Below are 20,573 nucleotides of genomic sequence, written 5' to 3' on the forward strand. Positions count from 1 at the left end.
TTTGTGCAAACCTTCAATGATTTATTTGTTCAATGTTCTCTCCCTCTTTCACTCATCTCTTTTTATCTTTGTACACTTTGTCTCTTCATTCTTTGATCTTTTCTTCATTCTTTTTTTGTCATTCACTTTTTAAAAATCATTTTCACTCTAATCATAAATCACCTGTGTTCACTTGCCTCACTCCAATGTCTCGCCTCTTTCCATTTCTCCAACATCCCATTCTCTTGTGTCATCCAATTCTCCATCCTTTCCTCTCTCGTTTGCCATTCTGTCCCCCATCCCTCTATCTCGCGGGGTGTAAAGTGGCTAAGGTGGCTGCGTGTGTCTGAGCTGCATGTGCAAGCTATAAGAGGGTCAGCTGTCTATTTGCACTTTTAATGTCTTAACTCTATACGATGGGCCATTTATTCTCACTCTCTCCTCTCTCTTTCCCTCTCTCTCTCCCCCTTCCCATCCTCTTTCTGTGTCTATTGCTCTATATCTCTCTCTTAGGACAGTAAATGTTTTAACTCTCCATTCTATGGGCCATTCATTAAGTTAGTGTACTTTAATAAATAGTCTGATGTGTCACTGGCCAGTGAATTAGTGGCACTTAAAATCACCCACTAGTGGCCAATATATAGCTGGAAGGTTTGATATGCAGCGGCCACTTTTCCTCAGAAACCCAATTAGAGCTTACCAGGGCTGATATGTACAATAATAACACACGTGTCAGTATTAAAAGCACAAACCGTTTCACTAACTCATCACTGTTTACAGTTTGTCAAGATACAAGATAAGGTTCTGAAATTAAGTTCTGAAAAAAGTATGCATTTTATAAATATTAGTTTTTAGTTATTTTGAAATATTGAATAGAGTCCACATAATTATTTATTATAAAAGGATACTTTGCCAATTGAAACCAGTTTTGTGTCATTGTTGTGTGGGCAACACAATAGTGTTGTCACATTGTACACTGGCAAAATCACACAATCACGCACTGGATTACCTTATGGTTAAAATAAATAAATTAACAAACCAAAAAAATAAACTGGTGCAACCGAGTACATTTCTGACCACCAAACTTTCAACCTGAGAGGGCAGTGGAAAACAACTTTTTTTTACCTGGAATTAAAGTGCTCATATTATGTTCATTTTCAGGTTCATAATTGTGTTTAGAGGTTGTACCAGTATAGATTTATGTGGTTTAATTTTCAAAAAACACTATATTTTTGTTGTACTGCAGCTCCTCTTTTCACCCTGTGTGTTGAGCTCTCTGTTTTAGCTACAGAGTGAGACATCTCACTGTTCCATCTTTGTTAGGAGTCGCACATGCACAGTAGCTAGGTAAGCACTGCTAGCTAGTCAGTTGCAGAGTATGAGGGCGTGCCACGTTAGCAGCTAGGCGAGCATTATAACGTGTGTAACAAAGTGACTGTCTGAGAAGCCACACAGAAACTGACATTTAAGGAAAATACAACTTTAAGGGACATTTTAATACATTTTTCAAGCTCAAAGTAGTAAAAACCCAAGATTCAACTTATAAGTGAATGCAGAATTGCTGATGGCAAAGTGTTAACGGCAAGACAGTGCCTTAGCTGTACGTTTATTTTCAGAAGTGTGTTTTGCAGTCTCTTTTTCTCTACATTCTGCCCTTTCATGGTCAGAAATCAATTCAGCAGTAAGTTTTACTGCCAGCTAAACTTTTAATGTATAATTCTGTACTACACCGACAGTATTGTTGTGCCTATGCAGCCAGTGATGGGCAATATATACTGTGACTCTTTTTAAGAAAATAAATTAAAGAAATTCTGTGCATTTAGTAGTTTGATTCCCATGGGTGAATCTAAGTGATAATAGTTGCAGAAGTGCCCCAAGCTAATAATATAGCCTTGACAGGGGAAAGGTGATTGGCATAGACAAAATGTGTGTGTGAAAGACTGGATGATTTTGTGTATGTGCATTGTCAAGAGAGGCAGGAGGTTAATTCAATTCTATAGAAACGCAGCATGGAGGGGATTGGACGGCACAGCCCTGAGGGTGTCACTGGCCTCGCCCCCAATAGGGGACAAAAAGCTTGCGTAGACACACACACACACACACACACACACACACACACACACACACACAGACCCTGTGACTTAAGGGTATAAAATCTGAGAAGCCTTGGAAAAGCCAAATTGTTTTTATATCTAGTTTCTGGTGCATTTCATTTAGATTAAAATATATATCTATTTATAGAAAATCCCGCATAAAACAAGGACAAGAAAGAAGAGGACATTTAGAGAAGAGCAGTGACAGAGGACGGTAAGAGGGATTGAGGGCATGGAGAGGGGAGAAGGGAATAGAGTGAATGAAGGAAAGAATGAGAGTGGTATGTGTGGGAGAGGTGTATGAGAGGAGGACAGAAGTGACCAAAATAGAGTATAGACACCAGGGTGACGCAAGTGGCAGGGGAAAATGAAAGAGAGCCTAAATAAACCTTAACTCCATCACAGCAGAGTACATTTTCTGTCAGACCAGCATAGTTGTGTCCTAAGCATGTTGCTGTGGTCTTTCAGAGATTTTATGTATATGCATATTTGATGTACACTAAATAAAATGTAAAAGATGGAGTACAAAGACAGTAAAAAATGTCCATTCCAGTTCCATCCCCTTTTATAATATCTTGTGAAATGACTGGAGGGAAGATACTGGAAAAATATTAATACCAGTATCTAGCAGCCATAGTGATGATGCATCATGGTGTTGGTCTCTTGATGTGAAGGAATCTGCTGAGAATGTAATCACTATGTGAATCTATAAAAATCTACCTTGTCTGAGGTGATATTGTTTTTTGCACCAAAGTCATTAAAAAAAAACAAATGTGAAAAATGTTGATCTTGTTGTTATTCATACGCTGCGGAGGTTTTGACCACTAACCCACTAACTAGTTTTATGACTATAAATCTGTTTTAATGTATGTATTTATTTTGCCTGTGAAGCACTTTGTGACTGCCTGTGATAAGTGCTATACAAATAAACTTTACGTACTTACTTACTTAGTTAGCAGCGCTATGAAGAAACATTTTTACAAGTGTGTCCCATTTTGTTTGTGTTGTGCACACCAACAAGCACGTACATGTGCCAGCATGTATTGAAGTTTTTTAGACCTCAAGGGTATACACAATATGTTTACCTATATGAATACATGCTAACATACGTGCACACAAACAAGCGCACACACACTGAAAATAATCTGAAATCAATCGCAGCCAAGTGATAAGCTTGCACTCACCAATATACACCTGTTATTTAGGAGATAAAATGGCTCTTGAATGCATGTGTGTGTGTGTGTGTGTGTGTGTGTGTGTGTGTGTGTGTGTGTGCGTCTGTGTGTGTGTGTGTGTGTGTGTGTGTGTGTGTGTGTGTGTGTGTGTGTAACATCTCCATATGCACAACCTAATATTGTATTTTGCTAAAAAACACACATTCCAACCATCAATTTATTCCACTTTTCCTAATCAGCAGCGAGGCCAAGGATGTCTCCATACATATTCATGCTGCTCTGGAGACTCAGAGAGACGATACATTTACCATATTACCCTTAATGTTATTAGACCAGCAAACACAATTTAGCCAAATACAAGTCATACATTAGTAATTTAGAAAATGAGACAATATTAATTGTGCGCTCGTCATCCGGTTTTAATCCCGTTTGTGTGATAGCACTTCAATCTCTGGAATTGAATGCATCTGGCTGAATAAATTAGTACAATCAATGTATGACTAGATTCTCTGTCATGTGGACACACTGTGTGCAAATCTATGCAAATGTCTTATGAGGAGGGTATAAGAAGAACTCTTCTTGGCTAACAAAGCTCTTGATGATCACAGCCTATCTGACATCATTTTCACCCTCTCAGAGGGAAAGAAGAAGGTAAAACAAGGAAAAACTCTTATCTGGGTAAATGATCACGGTATGTATGTGAATGTTTGCTTGTGTAGAGATGCACAGACTGCCCCTCTCTGTCACTAGGCAGTTTTTCTTGATTCATTTAAGCATTGAAAACATATTATCATTTTGTTGACCAGTGAAGAAATCTGTCATCATGATTCTTTTTTTCAAATGTATATATGTAGATAAGGTTATGACCTTTTTTGAAAATATTTCAGATCAAGTTCATTGTTTTCTTCCTCCACTTTCTACTTCCTCTTCTTTCTTTCCGTCTTTCACTTTCTCCATTTTTTCCCTTCTCTACCCCTTTCCTTCCTACCTCTATCCTAGCCCCTAGCCACCTCCCCTCTCCTCCTCTCCCCTCCCTTTGCTACTCTCTGCCTGGTATTGATTAGAAGGCGAACCTCTAATCTCCTTAGGTCATTAGGAACACTTAATTAAAACCTAGTTAGAATGCCTTTGTTCAACCAAAGCAAATTGCAGCTGTTCAAACGCGATTAGTATGATAACGTAAAAACTTGTTGGCAGGGAAAAATATAAGAGAGGGTCTTTTTTGGTGGAAATGTTTACACAATTTAAATGCAGAGCACTTAAGCAATAAGCACACATTGGAAGTCTAAACTACTGTATACTTGAGCCAGTGCTTCTGCTGTGTGTTGATGGGATTGTTTAGGCTATATTTTGCTAGTGGATGTTCAGCTTTATGAAACTAGAGGATTAATGCATGTATCTGGCTTAGGTTAGATTTATTCAAATTTTAGATTTGTCTAACATTGGTTGTTTTATATGCTTGAAGTAAAACAAACAAAGATGCAGAAAAAAAGACAAGGTCAAATATATAATAAGATGTATAAGATCTGATGGTGACAGTTTTTTCTTGTTGTCATGTTCACACAATCAGTATTAGGCTATATACCCTCGCTTTCATATACAGCTAATAGTGCAAGTAGCATTTGAATTGCAAGCGATAAAAGAGACAATTCCCATCAACTTTATAGTTAAGTTACTTTTTATTAGAATGGAGAGATAGAACCGTTTATCTACACTAGCCTATATATTTTTTCTGTTATTGAATTTGATGATTTCAATCTTTATTATAAGATTTTACAACTCATTTTACAGTACACTCAGACTTTCACACACACAGGGAAATGCCCACATATGTATAGGCCTACTTTAAAAAATACTATTTTCTAAATTATCAACCATGTATCATATGGCATTCACAGCAGCTATACCATACATAGTTTGGTCACTTTTATATACAGGGCTTCATCACAGGCACGTACTGTAATTAGTCATTTGTGGCTATTAATTAATTGTGTTATTAATTGGGCCTTGGTAACAATTGTTACCAAGGCCCAATTAATAACACACATAGCAGTACATCCCTGGTGACTGCCATTAAATTGCTGACAGCAAAAGACACCTTGCCAGCTCTTTGCCTCCCATTCTGGCATTACTAAAATGTAAAGGACCTCCTTTCTGTTTGTATTTTTCAGTGTCATAATGCATTGCACCCTTAAATGGTGATGTAGTATTTTAGTAAAAAGATAAATTTGACAGATAGTCCATTAAATGATTTTGATCCTACACTCTCTTTGGCAGGAGCCATGGGCCGGAGCGGATCACCGTTGCCTAGCGACGGCAGTAGCGTTCCTCTTTTCTCTGAGAGCCACTTGTCTGAAACCCAGACGCATCCCACGTAGGTAGGGGGTAAAGCATTACTACCAGGCAGGGGGTAATTAGGCTTTTAAAATCGCATATTAATGCCTCGCTGTCACGGACATTCTTTAGTATTCTGTAACAGATGCAAAGCGGATATGTCGCAGTGTTTGTTCTCACGCCGACCCCAGGGCTCTCATGTTTCCGTTACTTGGCTCTGAAAGCTGTAACGTTGCCTCGTCGTTACTTTGCGCCCAATATCCTGCCGCCTGGAGCGCTGCTGGCCAGATGGCGACTCGCGTTAATCTCCTTAGCACCGCGTGCCGCATGTTCTGATTGAGAGAGGTACGACAGAGAGAAAAAAAGAGGAGCTTTGACAAGTTCAGCTGTATTGGCATTCAGGTTTTTTTTCTGACGAATTGTGGACCAGAACGACGGACAAAATAACTCAAGTCATGTTTGGAGAGGACTATTTTTTCTACTGGAGCGGCGTCTGCTATCGCTGACAGACAGGTGTGGAGAAATACAGGTAGTTAGCTTGTTTTGTCCAACTCGTGCCAGTGCAACAAGTGTTGTTGAATGTTTATTGACGCTGCACTTGTGATGAGGATAGAGCTTTGTGCTGGGAGTCAACACCGACAGGTAACCACAAGGAGCCACCAGATACTTTGCATGTCACAATATCTGCATAGATTTATAAATTTGCACGGCATATAGCACACGTTATTAGATACACTGTGAGCTTTCCTATTTTCCAACGCACATTGTAGGGAAGAGAGGGTCAAAGTAATTCAGCCCTAGAGATGACTGCACTGCTTTTTGTGTGTCAAAATGTGAAATTGAAGCTGATAAGTATTGTAATGAAGAGAGCTTTGGCCTAAGCCTCAATTTCCAACAAACTTATGTGAAAACCCGTTCAGTTGGATAAAAACCTGGAGGCCAGATGCCAGAGGAAAAAGGGCATGTTTAATTCAATGGAAAATGAAGAAAAGGGGAAAGCAATGTAGCAGTATCAGTTGAGCTGTGCCTCCATCAAGCTGTACATGATAGTGTAGGCTTTGGCTAGGGAATAGCCTGCATGGCATTTCACTCTCCTAAGATTTGTCTCATGTTGGATTTTGGTCTGACCAAGTCTCTCTTTCCTTCTCTCTTTTCCCTCTCTAGATTGTGAAATCCTACCTATCATGTGAAGGCTTTGGTTGTGGTTTGTGTGTGTGTGTGTGTCTGTGTGTGTGTGTGTGTGTGTGTGTGTGTGTGTGTGAGTGACAGAGACAGTGTAACAGAGAGCTAAGCTTCGTAGCCTCACCCTAGGGGCACTGGCCTGTAAAAAATGTCCCTGTAACCCTGGAACCATGAAACCATGACAGTCATCACTTATTCAAGCGTTGCTGGAAGGCTTCCGAAAGAAATCCAGGTTCTCGAACATCCCTCTGCCCCCGAGAATGTTGCAGAACCCAGGTCTAAGATTCTAGAACCTCAGACCATGCAGGACCCCTCGGAGAACCCGATTCTAGAATCTCGTGGGGTCAAAGGCCAGAGATGGATGGAACAGAGAGAAGATGAGGGAGAAACGAAGGGAGAGAAGGCAAAAAGGAAGAGACAAACATGGAGTAGAGGAGTCAGCAGAGAGAGGATGGAGAGAGTAAGGAGAGAGGAACAGTGTAACTTAAGGAACAAATGCAACAAGAAAGTTAGAAAAGCCCTTAAAAGTGGGGGGAAATGCTTGAATGGAAAGGACGAGAGGAAGGCTGATGTTTCTGGGATTCTGTCAGCTGCAGAAACAGAAGGTGAAATCAAGCAAACGGAGAAAAGGATGGCGAAAAGGAAGACAATGCCTGTTTTTTCTTGGCTATTTCACCTGAAAAACGTCACTGAAACAGTGGAAAACATGATGAAAGGGATGAGGTGGCATCATATCTTCCTCTGGTTAACCCTCCTCCTCTTCAGCCTGTGTCCAAAATCTGCTTCATCACAGGTAAGAGTGGCTTTCAAGAGCCAATTGTAATTTGTGATCCAAAAACTGGAGGAATAATTAACAGACAATGTACATATGAATATGAATTATTTTAAGACTATCAGAGAGGCTTTTTTTCACAGCAGACATTTTGACCTCTCATAGTAGGAAAAACACAGGTTTTACTAATAACATAAAAGATGTCTCCGTTCTGTTGAAGTTACCCAGTTAGTCATGACAGTGTGACAGTGAGCCAGCATGCACAAAACCAGGGCCCTGAAACTGAAGCAGCTAAATGGCAATAATTTAGCAAGCATTCATTTATTCACATTTTTATTCAAAAAACGTGTCCTAATACATTGTAAATGTACTGTACAGTATGTGTGATGATACGAGGTTTGGCTGCTAATTCTGTTATGTTATACCATAACCTTATTCTATAACCCATAGGTTTCATTGTATAGCACTTTGAATTTTCCAAACTGCTAAAATGGCATTGTAGGTCATTATTATTATCTCAGGTTGCTGCAGCCACAAAAAAGTATAAGTGGCAAGAGAGACCCAGATTGAATAGAATAATACTAATTGTAAAACCATCTTCGTTCTTAGGGAAATTTCCCACGAATGGAGAACATTGCTGCCTTCAAACCTTTGTCCACCTCACCGGTTCGTTCCACCTGTGGGGTTCCAGAGCGGAGCAGCTACTGCCAGTCGCCATCCTCCCAGACTGAGCTGATGACATGTTATCAGGCCTTCTGTATCCAGGAGTGTCCCTATAGATCCTCCACACCTCCATATGCCCCACTGCTTCTGCCTGCACACAGGTACGTAAATCAAATTTATAGTAATGTTATTAAGGTTTTTCAGAGGATTTTAGAAGACCTCTGACCTTTCAGTTCATGCAAAATAAAAAAATAATAGGGTCATTTTTAAGAGAAAATATTAACATATTTAAACTTTATTCCACCAGGGGTACCTGTGTAACTGAGGACGGTAATGACAATCGCCCTGGGACTGAGACAGAGACCGGAACCCCTACCAGTTCAGATGAGGTTGCTGGTGGATCCAGTAGTGTGCTGTTTCAGCCAGTCCAGGATGGCTGTCTGGTCTCTCCCCCCTCACAGAAACTAGGAGCGTTGGGTTCCCTCACCCTGGCATTGTGGATAAAACCAAGCTCTCCTGGAGAGATGTAAGTTTAATTTTTTTTAAATAATTTTCAATTATCATGACAGTAATCCGTCAATTACATCCGTCAATTACATAGTTACATAGTAATGCTGAGTTTTTTAATTGAATTGAATACCAATGTAATTTTATATATAGATAGATAAATATATAGATAGATCATTTATGGATGGATGATCTTAGCTAGCTGTTTATCTCTGGGTAGTCCAGTAAACTCCATGCAAACATAAGTAGATGTGGTATTTCTCTAAATTACATCTTTTTTTAATTTTAATTTTTTATTTAATTTTGTGTGCGAAGAAGCAAAGGCCCGATAACAGCTGTACTGTACATGACAGCCAGTTGGTGTTTCCTGTGCTGAAAAGTTCATGCACTAACTTTGATTAGTTGAAATGTCAGATTCTAAAGTAAATGGTCTCAAAGTATCCTGATTTTACATTCAACAGCAAATTCGAATAGCCAGGTATAAATGGTATAGATAACTGATGGATATATTCTGATCTCTGTGATAAACATGAGCCCCAAAGACACATTACAGCTTCCCGTTTCATTTGGCACAGCCAAAAAGAGCAATAATAGCATCATGTTACATCTAGCAAGCGTTGTTAATACTTTATTGGTAAAGGAAGAGGTAAATAAACTGACAGCTCCCATTGCCTAGATAGAAACATGTTGTCTCGCAATCAGCAAGTTAGAGTTCTTCAAATTAAGTTTAAGTTTAATGGGAAATGGAAGAGTGAAGAGAAATAACAATGCAGTGATACAGACAAAGTTGGTTTTATTGGTATACAGTATGAGGATATACTGTGTATATTCAAATCCTTGGAACCTAAGTGGCAGAAAAAAACAGAAGGAAAGAAAATGGAGAATAATAACATTTGTGTGTAATAAGTATGAGTCACAATCACTGATGTACCGTATCAGAGTAGTCCATCACTAGCCTGTGCTACTGATGAAATACAGCGCCCTGCTGGAAACACACACTGCTGTGATGTATAGTCAAATGTCTGTTCGGATATGAAATCGAATATGATTTTCAAACTTCGAAAGTGAATGAAAGTGAAAGCCCTGTGATATTGATCTAATAACAAGAAGCAATTAGGTCAGGTCTGGTCACGTCAGTATCACTATCAGGAAATGTTGGCCAACAACTGGCTGTCATGTCCTTCTCAGACATGTGGAGTGTGAGAGAAAGGGGATGAGAGGGGGCTGGTATGTTGCAGGCAGGGTAGGGATGGTGCAGAGTTACACAGATCAGCTTGCACACACACACACACACACACACACACACACACACACACACACACACACACACACACACAAAAAGCACAAGCACGCACAAAAAGATCAGTTGGCTTTACTTGGCAGCCCCATCTCCTCTTCCAGCATACAGCAACACTCAAAGTAGATTGAACAACATGGGATTCTTTGTCCTGGAACTAAAAATAGGCTAAACGTACGTATTTGTTAGTGAAATGTCTATAAAGACTACTCCGCCGATTCTACCATGGCACTCCTGTAACATTGTTGGACTCACGACGGACACTTTAGAAATAAAACGATAAAAATGTATTCAGAAGAACCAGAGATATCATCTTTTTTATTCCAAACATTCTTCTTCCTTGTCAAAACCCATGGAAGTATTAAGAGAACAAACCCAGGGGCCTACATTTCCCACAATACAATTTGACTGCTGACAGTTTGGTCGGAGATTTGTGTGTGTTTGCTAGTAGCGGCCAATGTAGCTCCGAGCTGTTGGCCTCAAGCAGAGGTGATGAGGAGTGGGCAACAGAAGTCTTGTAAGCTCACTTCTTTCTAATTAAACACCCTCGGATTTCTTAGTTTTTTCTTTTTTTTTTTTTTATGTATATATTTTTATTTCAAGGACAAATGCTATTGTTTGTACAGAGATTGTATTTTTTACATTTTCAATCCCTCCCCGACCAACCCAGAACAGTCTGCCTTACATAATATTCATTAATAGTAATAGTACAAAATATTAAGAGAATAATAATAATAATAAGGATACAATATTAAAATAAAATAAGAGAAAAAAAAAAAAAAAATTAAAAAGAGAGAGAAAAACAGTTGGACACCACAATCAAAAGTGTAACAATGATACAACAATAAACACAAGCCCTACATATGTACAAATGTAAATACCTGGAGAAACACCTGGAGCACTTGTGCCGAAGCATCAAAGACCACGAGTTTGTCATATAGAGAGGTGTGTGTAAAAGGTACCAATGTAAATCCCACTACTCCCCAGGAAGTACATTTATGGCAGAGAAATAGGATAATAAGGGTTGCCAGACATATGAAAATTTATGGGAGCGTCTAATTGAATATTTAATATTTTCCAAATGTAGGTATAACATCAGATCTTGAAGCCAATGCGATGCTTTAGGTGGGTTTGCAGATTTCCACTGTAATAACACCCATCTGCGAGCCAATAAGGATGCAAAAGCAATAATGTTTAGTTGCCTTCGAGTCAGATTCGATTCATCAGCTGGAGCACCAAATATAGCAAATTCAGCACTTGGTTTCAGTTGTACGTTACATACTTGAGAGAGTGTATCAAATATAGTTGACCAGTGAACAGTAAGTGTAGGGCACGTCCAAAACACGTGTCAGATCAGCTTCTCCAGTGTGACATCTTATACAGGTCTTATCAAAAGTAGGATTAAAAGAAGCAATCCTTGTTCTGCTTAGGTGCACACGGTGCAAAACCTTAAACTGTATAAGACTCAATCGGGCACAAGAGGTACTACCATTCACTCTATGGAGGGCATTGCTCCAGAACTCCTCTGAGAATACTGTTCCAAGCTCTTTCTCCCATCTACTTTTAACTTTGTCTGTTCCTACATTTTTTAAAGACATGAAAATTGTATATATTCTTGAGATAAAACATTGTAGATGGAGGGGAGCTTCAAACAGAGAGTCTGCAGGAGACTTAGAGTATATGATAAATGATGTTCGGGGAGCATTTGTTTTTCAGAGAATATGTGGAAATGATGGGCTTTGGGCGTTCACAAAATGTCGTATCTGAAAATAACGAAAAAGGTCAGCTTGATTAAGATTGAATTTAGAACGCAAATCATTAAAACTAGCAAAAAGACCATCAATATAAAGATCACCAAATTGAGCGATGCCCTTATCTTGCCATTGTTTAAATGCAGAGTCTAGTTGGGCAGGGAGGAATACATGATTGGTGCATATTGGCCTCTGAAGCAAAAGTGCTTGTCTTAACTGCAAATGTTGGCGTAGCTGAGTCCAAATTTTAAGAGTCTCGGATTTGTTTTATTTTCAAACTTGAAGTCTTCAGTTCCATCAGACACTGACTCAAGTAGAGATGGGAATCGAGAACCAGTTCCAGTTGAGAACCTCTTCCAAATTGTCTGATCCATCAGAATTGTATGCCTCAGAGCAGCTTATCCAGTGTTTCCCATACATAGGTTCTACTTGGGCACCCAGCCCTGGTAGATTGAGACCCGCCCAGGTAGATAAAATCCAAATTAGATTTATTTTCCCAATCAACAGTGTATTTTTTTTTTTACAGCGCACACAGACCAGCTGCCTCCAGCCCCTCCCCCTCTTTAAGTCTTGTGCCGCGTGCATGACAGTGTCAACGCTGCACTTCAGGCTCAGAGGCTATCGGTAGTAGTAGCATGCAGCTGATGGTCTTGCTGTGGGATGAGCTGTACTAATAAAACCATAGAAACACCGTGGCCTCACCGCTGGTTGTTACCCCGGTCCCCCCCGGCAGTCTCCTCCGCTCCTTATATTTATAACGGAGCTAACCGGAGCTCAGATACTGTACACTTTCCTTTCATTTGTTTTAAATTCAACGAGCAATTTGTTGTATTTTAGCAGAACACTGAAAGCAGCGGAAAGGCAGAACTGAGTACATTTTAATATCTGTTTATTTATTGCAAGTAATATCATTATCGCGATGTTCAACAACTTTATGGCATATTGCATATTTTCCTCATATCGTACAGCCCTAATAACCACCCTGAAATTGTGTCAGATGCAGCATAGTGTCGCAATATTTTCATCTGGATCAGTATCATCTTTTAGTCTAATTTGTTTAATGTCAATAATTATTTCTTTCTAAAGTATCTGTTAATGTTATATGTAGTCATTGGTTTAAAAAAAATAGTTCATAAACCTTTGTTTGACTAGTTTATTACTAAACCCAGCCATCACGCGCTGCGACGTCACATCCTGGGCCACCCACCACCACGAGTAAATTCTCAACCTGTGGGAAACATTGTTATCGATTCCTTTTATCGATGGAAAAATGTTTTTCTGACTGTTGCACATTGCGAAACAGTGATGTCAAACTGCTGGAAACTTGCAACAAGGAGTCATGGCGGAGAGAAAGAAATAGTCCAAAGCGTGGCTTCATTTTATAATGAAAAATTAAACCAGCGCTGTTTCTAATGTCTGTAAAATGATCATTTTAAGTAATGTTGGAAACAACAGCCAAATGCTGAAACATCTTTCTATGCAACATGGGCTTAAATTCCAAGAATGCCATGTATTTGACACTCTACCATGAGTGCCACTGCTTCCCAACCGAGCAGCATGTCCGTTACCGAGGGTAAATAGCCTATTATAATAAATGTATTATTAATAATAAAATTATTATAATATGAGCGCCACGCTTGACTAAGAAAACCTAAATGAAAACAAATGCTCTACAAATATTCTCTCATTTCATCTACACTGTGTTCAGACTCAGAGATCATAAAACCGTTTCATTGATGCTGAAAACCTGTGTAACCTTCTTTTTTCCACACACAAATTTTATCATCACGAAGGGAATTGATAAAGAATTGGACCGACAAGCCGTATCAATAATGGCATTGGCAAAAATAAATGGTTGGCTCCATATGGACAGTAGTAGCAAGAAAGGGGGAAAATAATTTCCTCTTCGTGGATTAAACAAACATTATAAGTAAGCTTATGGGTTTGTTGCGCTTTCATGAGATAAAGTCTGTCAACATTCACATATTGCACAATTTGCTGCAAAAATAAACATGACTGATAACTTTGAGGTGGGGACAGGTTTGAACAAAGACGTAGAGCAACACTAGACAGGTTTCATGTGTGTTCTAGTAACTCACTTGATGTTCAGTTTAAATGTTGCTGTCAGTTAAATTTAACTCTGAGAAGGAGAATCGGACAGAGATCAAATCACTTCTTTAAATGTCATGCTGTGATTTTGTTAGTGAAGTCTGGGGATTCATATGACAGACAAGTCTTGTTGTCTTGGTTTTCCGAACATGACACCTGTATGGCTGAATGCATCTGAATGGAAGTAATATCTCTCCCCTCTTACTCTCTCCCTCTCCCTCCCTTTCTGTTGCTGTCGTTGGCCATCAGTCTTTTGTTGTAGACGATCATGGCTGCCATCAAAGAAGCCAGATGAAAGGAGGTCTCTATCCTCACCTCTGTCCATCTATCCTCACCCCTCTCTCTTTCTCTCCCTCTCTCTGTGATTTCGCATCCCTCCCCGCATCTGAACAATGAACAGAGCCAGCCACCTGTTACTAAATCATGGCTTTACTTCCAGACACTCAGTTCTGTTTATATTGTTTGAGGATTCTCATATTTAATAGATATTTTAGTTTTAGTTTGGTTGCATGGACTGGACTTTTCCTACATGGACAACATGGGGTAAAAGTGAATCTACAGGGCTCTAGACTAACTTTTTTCACTAGGAGCACAGTGGCCCCCAACTGAAAATTTTAGGGGCGCAACCAGAAAATTAATAGGCACACACCGTAAATCAACATGCTAACCAAATATTCACATTTCTACTAATTTCCACTGTATTACTAATAAATACTTTGATAATAGATGCAGAAATTACAATGTGCTGTTTCAAATTCAGTGTCACTTTTGAAGATGCAACATAGAAGGTTAACCGACAGCACCATCGTTGTCATGAAAAACAAAAAATATATATATACCAGCTCTAGTTGACAATTACAATGAATTCAGCTTAAAATTAAACATGCATTGTTTAGGCAACTACTGAACCAATATTGGTACCGATACCTGAAATTTGGTTCTGTTACCCAACGGTACCTTTTTTTTTATACTTTCCCTCTATAATTACAAAACAATTATTTCAGTTGTAAAAATTATTGTCAAACCTATTTATCCTATGTACTTAGAACATTATTTTATTAATTAAACAAAATCCTCCTCCCAAACCCATCCCTACAACCTATTAAATTGAATAATTATTAATTTCTTACTCACTGTAACTTTTATTCTTGTATTTGTATATTCTTTTTTAGCCTGTTTTATAGTCATGACCGTTTTTAATTGCTCTTTAATGTTTCATGTAAAGCACTTTGAATTGCCTTGTTGCTGAAAGGTGCTGTATAAAGTTGCCTTGCCTTACAACCTCAGCCTGTCAGTCAGTCACCAGGGCATAGAAACCACTGTTAACGTCAACAGCACCATGACAGCTTTCGGCTCTCCATTAATATCATATCGCAGCCAACGCTGTCTGCGTAAAGTTTTGAAAAACTGTAACCACAATTAAAACCACTTTATCGGCATTTCTGTGACTCACTGTGACTTCAACAAAACTGCAGAGCCGACGTAGTTTGCACCGTCCGCAGCTATGCGTGTGTGTGTGCGAGTGTGTGTGTTTGTGTCAGCTCCGCTCTCTGTCAATTTTCAGAGAGGACAGATAAGCTTGAGCTTACGCGGTCTCAGGTACCGAAATTTCGACGTTTAACGTGTAAAAAAGGGGACAAATTTACTGGTCGGACATGTGCGACTGGATGAAAACATAGACTGTATATAAGAATGGACCAACAGATCCCGTTGCTCTGGACGGAGACCAGTGAAGGCCGTTAGAAGCACTTTTCCGGTGAGCGCTGAGCGTTACTGCGCAGCCTCCAACTGAGAGAGAAGACGTAAATGTGCCGTGAGCAACGTGTCTGAAAGTTGTAAGTCTTCTGGTAGCTGTGCCAAGAGAAATCTCAACCATTCCCAATCTTGCAGAGACGGAGAGCGTAGGTATATGTAAGGAGATAACATAGGCACAGGCTAATTATTGCTAACTAAAATGCTAGTTAACATTAGTAATTACACTTAAACAGCTAATGTGAGACGAAACTGCCTGCGCGCTTCTCCTGTACTATACGGTAATTCCCCTACTATGCGACAGTAAGTCGCGTGGTTATGACACAATTGTTAGCCTATTTTTACAAAAACGTCTGCTACGGAGCCATAACGTGAGGTACAAGGTAATGGAGCCTTTTATACATTGTCGTGTTTCTTTAGAAATAAACAATGGACAAATAGAGTCTTTAAACGTTTCAGATGTAAAGTTATTCGCTGTCAAAGTGGCGCCAAAATGAATGGCAGTCAATGGAATGCTAACGGGGGGTGATCGCTTTGTAGCATTAAAATGGCGCCATAGGAGGTTCGCGGTCCGAGGAGAAGCTTACCCCCTTGGATGTAAAATTCCCTGAGCCCTGATGTACATTAGAGGATGGATACCCGAACCGAGCCCGTCGGGACCCGATGGTACCCAACGGGCGGGTTCGGACAGATATTTAGAAATGATGTTTGGGTTCGGGTCGGGCTCGGTCACATCAGCGCGATAAGGCATTGAACATTTAATAATTAATAAATAATAATATAATAATTAATTTAAAAAAGCTTATTATGTAGGTGCGCGCCTGTGTTAACGTGCGCTTGTTGCCCCGTGTACGTTGATGAGCTCATCTGTTGACATTTCCGAATGCCTTCTTACAGTTGCTTAATAAAAGCGGGCTTTCCACATATTAAAACAAGATTTTAACTGTGTCGGGCTTGGACATAAATATCTTAATGCCTGTCGGGCTCGGGCCGGGTTCGGTTACTGCTCTGTCGGACGCGGGCCGGGGCTGTTTTCCCCACCTATCACTTAACCTTGCCAACGTATTAAGTAATTTGTAGCTGAAACAGATAAGCGAACAGAAAATGAAACAACAACAATATGTCGATTAATCACTCAATTAAACATACGATTTTTTAGCAAAGTTGACAAAAGTTTACTGGTTCTGGATCTTTTCAAATATGTGTATTTGCTGGTTTTCTATGATAGAAAACTAAATATCTGTTGATTAGACAAAACAAGCACTTTTAATTTGTTAACTTGAGCTCTGTACCCTCTGTGGCTCTGTGACATTTTATAGACCAAATAAGTAATACATCATAAACAAGATGCAGCTTAATTAATAATAACAATTAGGGATGCACGATATTGCAATATGATTCACGATATTGGAGATGATCATTTTTTGTATCATTATTCTAATTTTCATTGAAAAAAAAAAAAAAAAAAAATATATATATATATATATATATATATATATATATATATATATATATTTAAAAAAATCATCTGTACCAAACAAAGATTTTCTCTTTATCTGTAGGATACGATTTGTAGGCTGGGACATCTCTGCAGCAATTCAGAATGGTTTGACACATATTTTGCCTTTAACAAATATTGCGCCCCCCTGCGATTTGGATATTGCACTAGTCCATATTGCGATTTCGATAAAATTGCGATTAATTGTGCAGCCCTAATAACAATATTGCTTAGTTCAATCTGGATTCTTACATATCAAAAGTTAAAGCACTTTTGACACAAGAAGCATTTTCAGTCCAGTAACTCAGTTATTTAGTTGTTGTAAGTAACCAACTAGTCTTAACTTTCTTCTTGCACCTATCTCTGTCCGTCTTTCTATCTCTTTGTCTCTCCCCACAGGCACACTCACACACTCACATGCATGTGCAGACATACATACATATGGTCTCTTTCTCATGCATACATCTATCTGTGATTTATAGGGTATGTGGCTCTGGGTTCATAAAAGTCATGATTTCCCATAAAATGTCAGTGATGGTGGTTAATATGACACAGGGAGGGTGTCTGTGTCTGCACCCAGTGTAGCAGCTCAAACCTAGCAGTCATGTAAAATATTGATATTCAATGTGTAAATGTCAGAATGAGAGACTGTGTGTAGTGGCGCTTGACTCCATGGCTTTTAGAGTCCACTCTTCCTTCTTACTTCCGTCTAAGTTAAGTTATAACAAGGTATCACTGCCAGATGTTCAAATGTTGCTGAAATAATTGTGTTGCGTATATGTGTGTTTTTGTTTCCCTCAGGATGCTGCTGGAGAAGAGCTCAGGGGAGAGGTTGTTTTTTTCTGTGACAGTGTCCGAGCAGGCGATCACCCTGCGGTGTGGTCAGGCCGGCAGTCAGAATCCTCTGACCGTCAGCTTCAGAACAGAGGGGCGGCTTATACTGGAGAGGTGGACACACATTGTTTTGCAGGTAACAAATCTCAAGGGTTTGGGGCTCACGATGGTGGCATGAGAGACAGCTGCTCTGTTAAATGTGCCCGAGTCGGTCAAAATGAGAGGCACGTGCTTATGAGCATAAATGTTTATGTGCATCCATAGGTGAGTTTGTGTGCATGGAATTCAATCTATCTACCTTAGACACACCATCAGGTTTGCATTTAACTGTTGTCATAAGGGTTGTGAAAGCGGAATGGTCTCTTTTTCACAAACATTGATCACAGACCTACTGTCTGTATTTCTTCCTCTGTACTTCTCTTTCATTCTCTGTCCATCTTTTTCTCTTTCCCTCTATGAGCTTGTGCTAATTATACCGGCAAACATCTGCTTTGGCACAGCTGCTGGGGCCGGGGCTCACACATTACATCAGACACACATACACAGACAGGCAATGCTTCACACTTTCAATACAACATTTCAAAAACGTCTATGACCTGTATGGTAAACTAACTTCAAAACCCTGGAACTCTTTGGATTAATCTATTTAGGTGAGTATGATAATTGAATACTAAATAAACACTTGTTTACATATTAGATTATTTTACAGATAAACTTTGCATATGTTAAAGTTAGTATGGAGAACCTTGCAGGTTGCATGTTTGAAGGAGTGCTAAAGACAAAGAAGAAAGTAGGTAAAAGGAAAAAATACAAAACCCTATCATCACAGAGCCATAAGAAATTGCAGATCTGTGGAAAATTTAAATGTCTTGATTTTCGTTACATTCACTACTTAAGTACTGTAATATAACAATGTATACATCTATTTTCTCTCCTTTAGTGTTTTTTTTCTCTTTCATTTCTCCAGAACCAATTGACCTAAGTGGTACATCAACTAGAAATAATAGAAGGTTTCAGAAGTTAGAAACGAACAAAAAAGGCTTTCATAAGCTCTGATCATTCTGGAATGGCAGCTTGTGAAGTGTAGGGTCTCAATGCCCCAAGAGAGAGGTAGGTGTGTGTGTGTGTGTGTGTGTGTGTGTGTGTGTGTGTGTGTGTGTGTGTGTGTGTGTGTGTGAGAAAGAGTATCCTTTTACAGATTACTCCACTGGACAATCTTTATCTTTCAGCATCTCTGAATAACACCAGGGCTACTTGGGGAGAAAGTAACTTAAGTTGTTTGTTTGTCTACTTTTTATCTGTATAATCATTTGGGCCCAGCTTTTTATTTGACCTAGCATGAATTTAATAATAATAGGCATTATTGCATTTTTCCATGACACATTTTGTTAACCTGTGTGTGTGTACAGTATGCCCTGTAGGGATCAGGTTTTTATATAGGTTTCTGAACAGTATCTGTGTGTTGTACATGTTCATGAAGGCATATAGAAGTGTAAGACTTGCAGGTTGGCTTGGAGGTGGAAATTTTGTGTGTGCGCATTCTTGTGAGTCAGTCGGCCTTTCGTTTGATGGCATGGTGATGTGATCTGTTTAGACCATTCAGAAGAATAACGTAATCATCCTTGACACTCAAACACCATTTGTGTACTCCCATTCTTGTGCGTGCACACACACTTATCTACTCACTCACTCACTCATACACACAGATACACACTCACAGTTCAGCAGTAATTTGTAGCAGACTTGTCAGCCCCAATACAGATATTACCCTATGAAGGAGCTGGGTAATTTAGAAACCTTTCCTCCACACACACACACACACACACACACACACACACACACACACACACACACACACACACACACACACACACACACACACCAGTCATCTGTCAGTTTGAAAAGATCAAAACACCAAAAAAGACAGTCAAAAGGAATACGGGATTTCCAAGTGCCAGGAGCAATTCATACACACTGACACACACGCACACATGTACACACACAGTGCCAGGAGCAAGGTGCTGTAGGGATGCTGGTGCTCCCTAGGTAGTTGTCTTATCTGATTATGGTAACGATGTTGAGAATAGTGGAGGAAAAGGTAGCCTGGGGGAGGGAGGGACTGAGAGAGGAGAGGAGATGGGGAAAGTGAGAGGTGGCTCAGTGTTAAGTGATGCGAAGTCAGTTTACTGTGGGACACTGTCCTGTACATTTCTGCAGAATGTATTACCTATTCGGTAGCTCTCATTGTACATAGAAAATTGCTTTCTGTGGGTGCTTTTTTTTCATCTCAAGTGCCTCACAGTACTGTGATTGCGTGAGGACAACATTGGACATTGACTTCTTGGACTCTAGTTTAACAGTGATTGGGTAGGGAAAATAATGACCTGCACATAGTCTGTGTCCTATCCAGAGCCTCATCACATTAAAGGAGAATTCTGGCCAATTTTTACGCTAATCTTGATCACTATAGCTACGTGAGTACTTTCGATAGAAAAAACCCCGACCCGAATCAGTGCAGGCAACACGGAGTAGCTGCAGCTACATGTACAAGCGTCCCCTGAGCTAAAACGGCAGTTGTCGGGGCAAGTTTTAGAGTGCCTTTGTGCCTCTTAACAGACACAAAATGC

At 39.6% G+C, this 20,573-nt stretch overlaps 1 protein-coding gene across 1 annotated transcript in view; it reads left to right on the forward strand.

The window, feature by feature from the left end:
* Nucleotides 1-5,582: 5,582 nt before the first annotated feature.
* The window catches only part of ush2a (Usher syndrome 2A (autosomal recessive, mild)), a 245,699-nt gene continuing 230,708 nt past the window's right edge, over nucleotides 5,583-20,573 (forward strand). Inside the window, exons 1-5 of the mRNA XM_031314426.2 lie at nucleotides 5,583-6,223; nucleotides 6,746-7,556; nucleotides 8,145-8,359; nucleotides 8,506-8,724; nucleotides 17,914-18,082. Of these exons, the coding sequence (XP_031170286.1) occupies nucleotides 6,942-7,556; nucleotides 8,145-8,359; nucleotides 8,506-8,724; nucleotides 17,914-18,082 (1,218 nt within the window). The 5' untranslated portion in view covers nucleotides 5,583-6,223; nucleotides 6,746-6,941. The remainder of the gene's footprint in view (nucleotides 6,224-6,745; nucleotides 7,557-8,144; nucleotides 8,360-8,505; nucleotides 8,725-17,913; nucleotides 18,083-20,573) is intronic.

The sequence above is a fragment of the Sander lucioperca genome, chromosome 3 (genome assembly GCF_008315115.2).
Source record: "Sander lucioperca isolate FBNREF2018 chromosome 3, SLUC_FBN_1.2, whole genome shotgun sequence".
NCBI lineage: Eukaryota > Metazoa > Chordata > Actinopteri > Perciformes > Percidae > Sander > Sander lucioperca.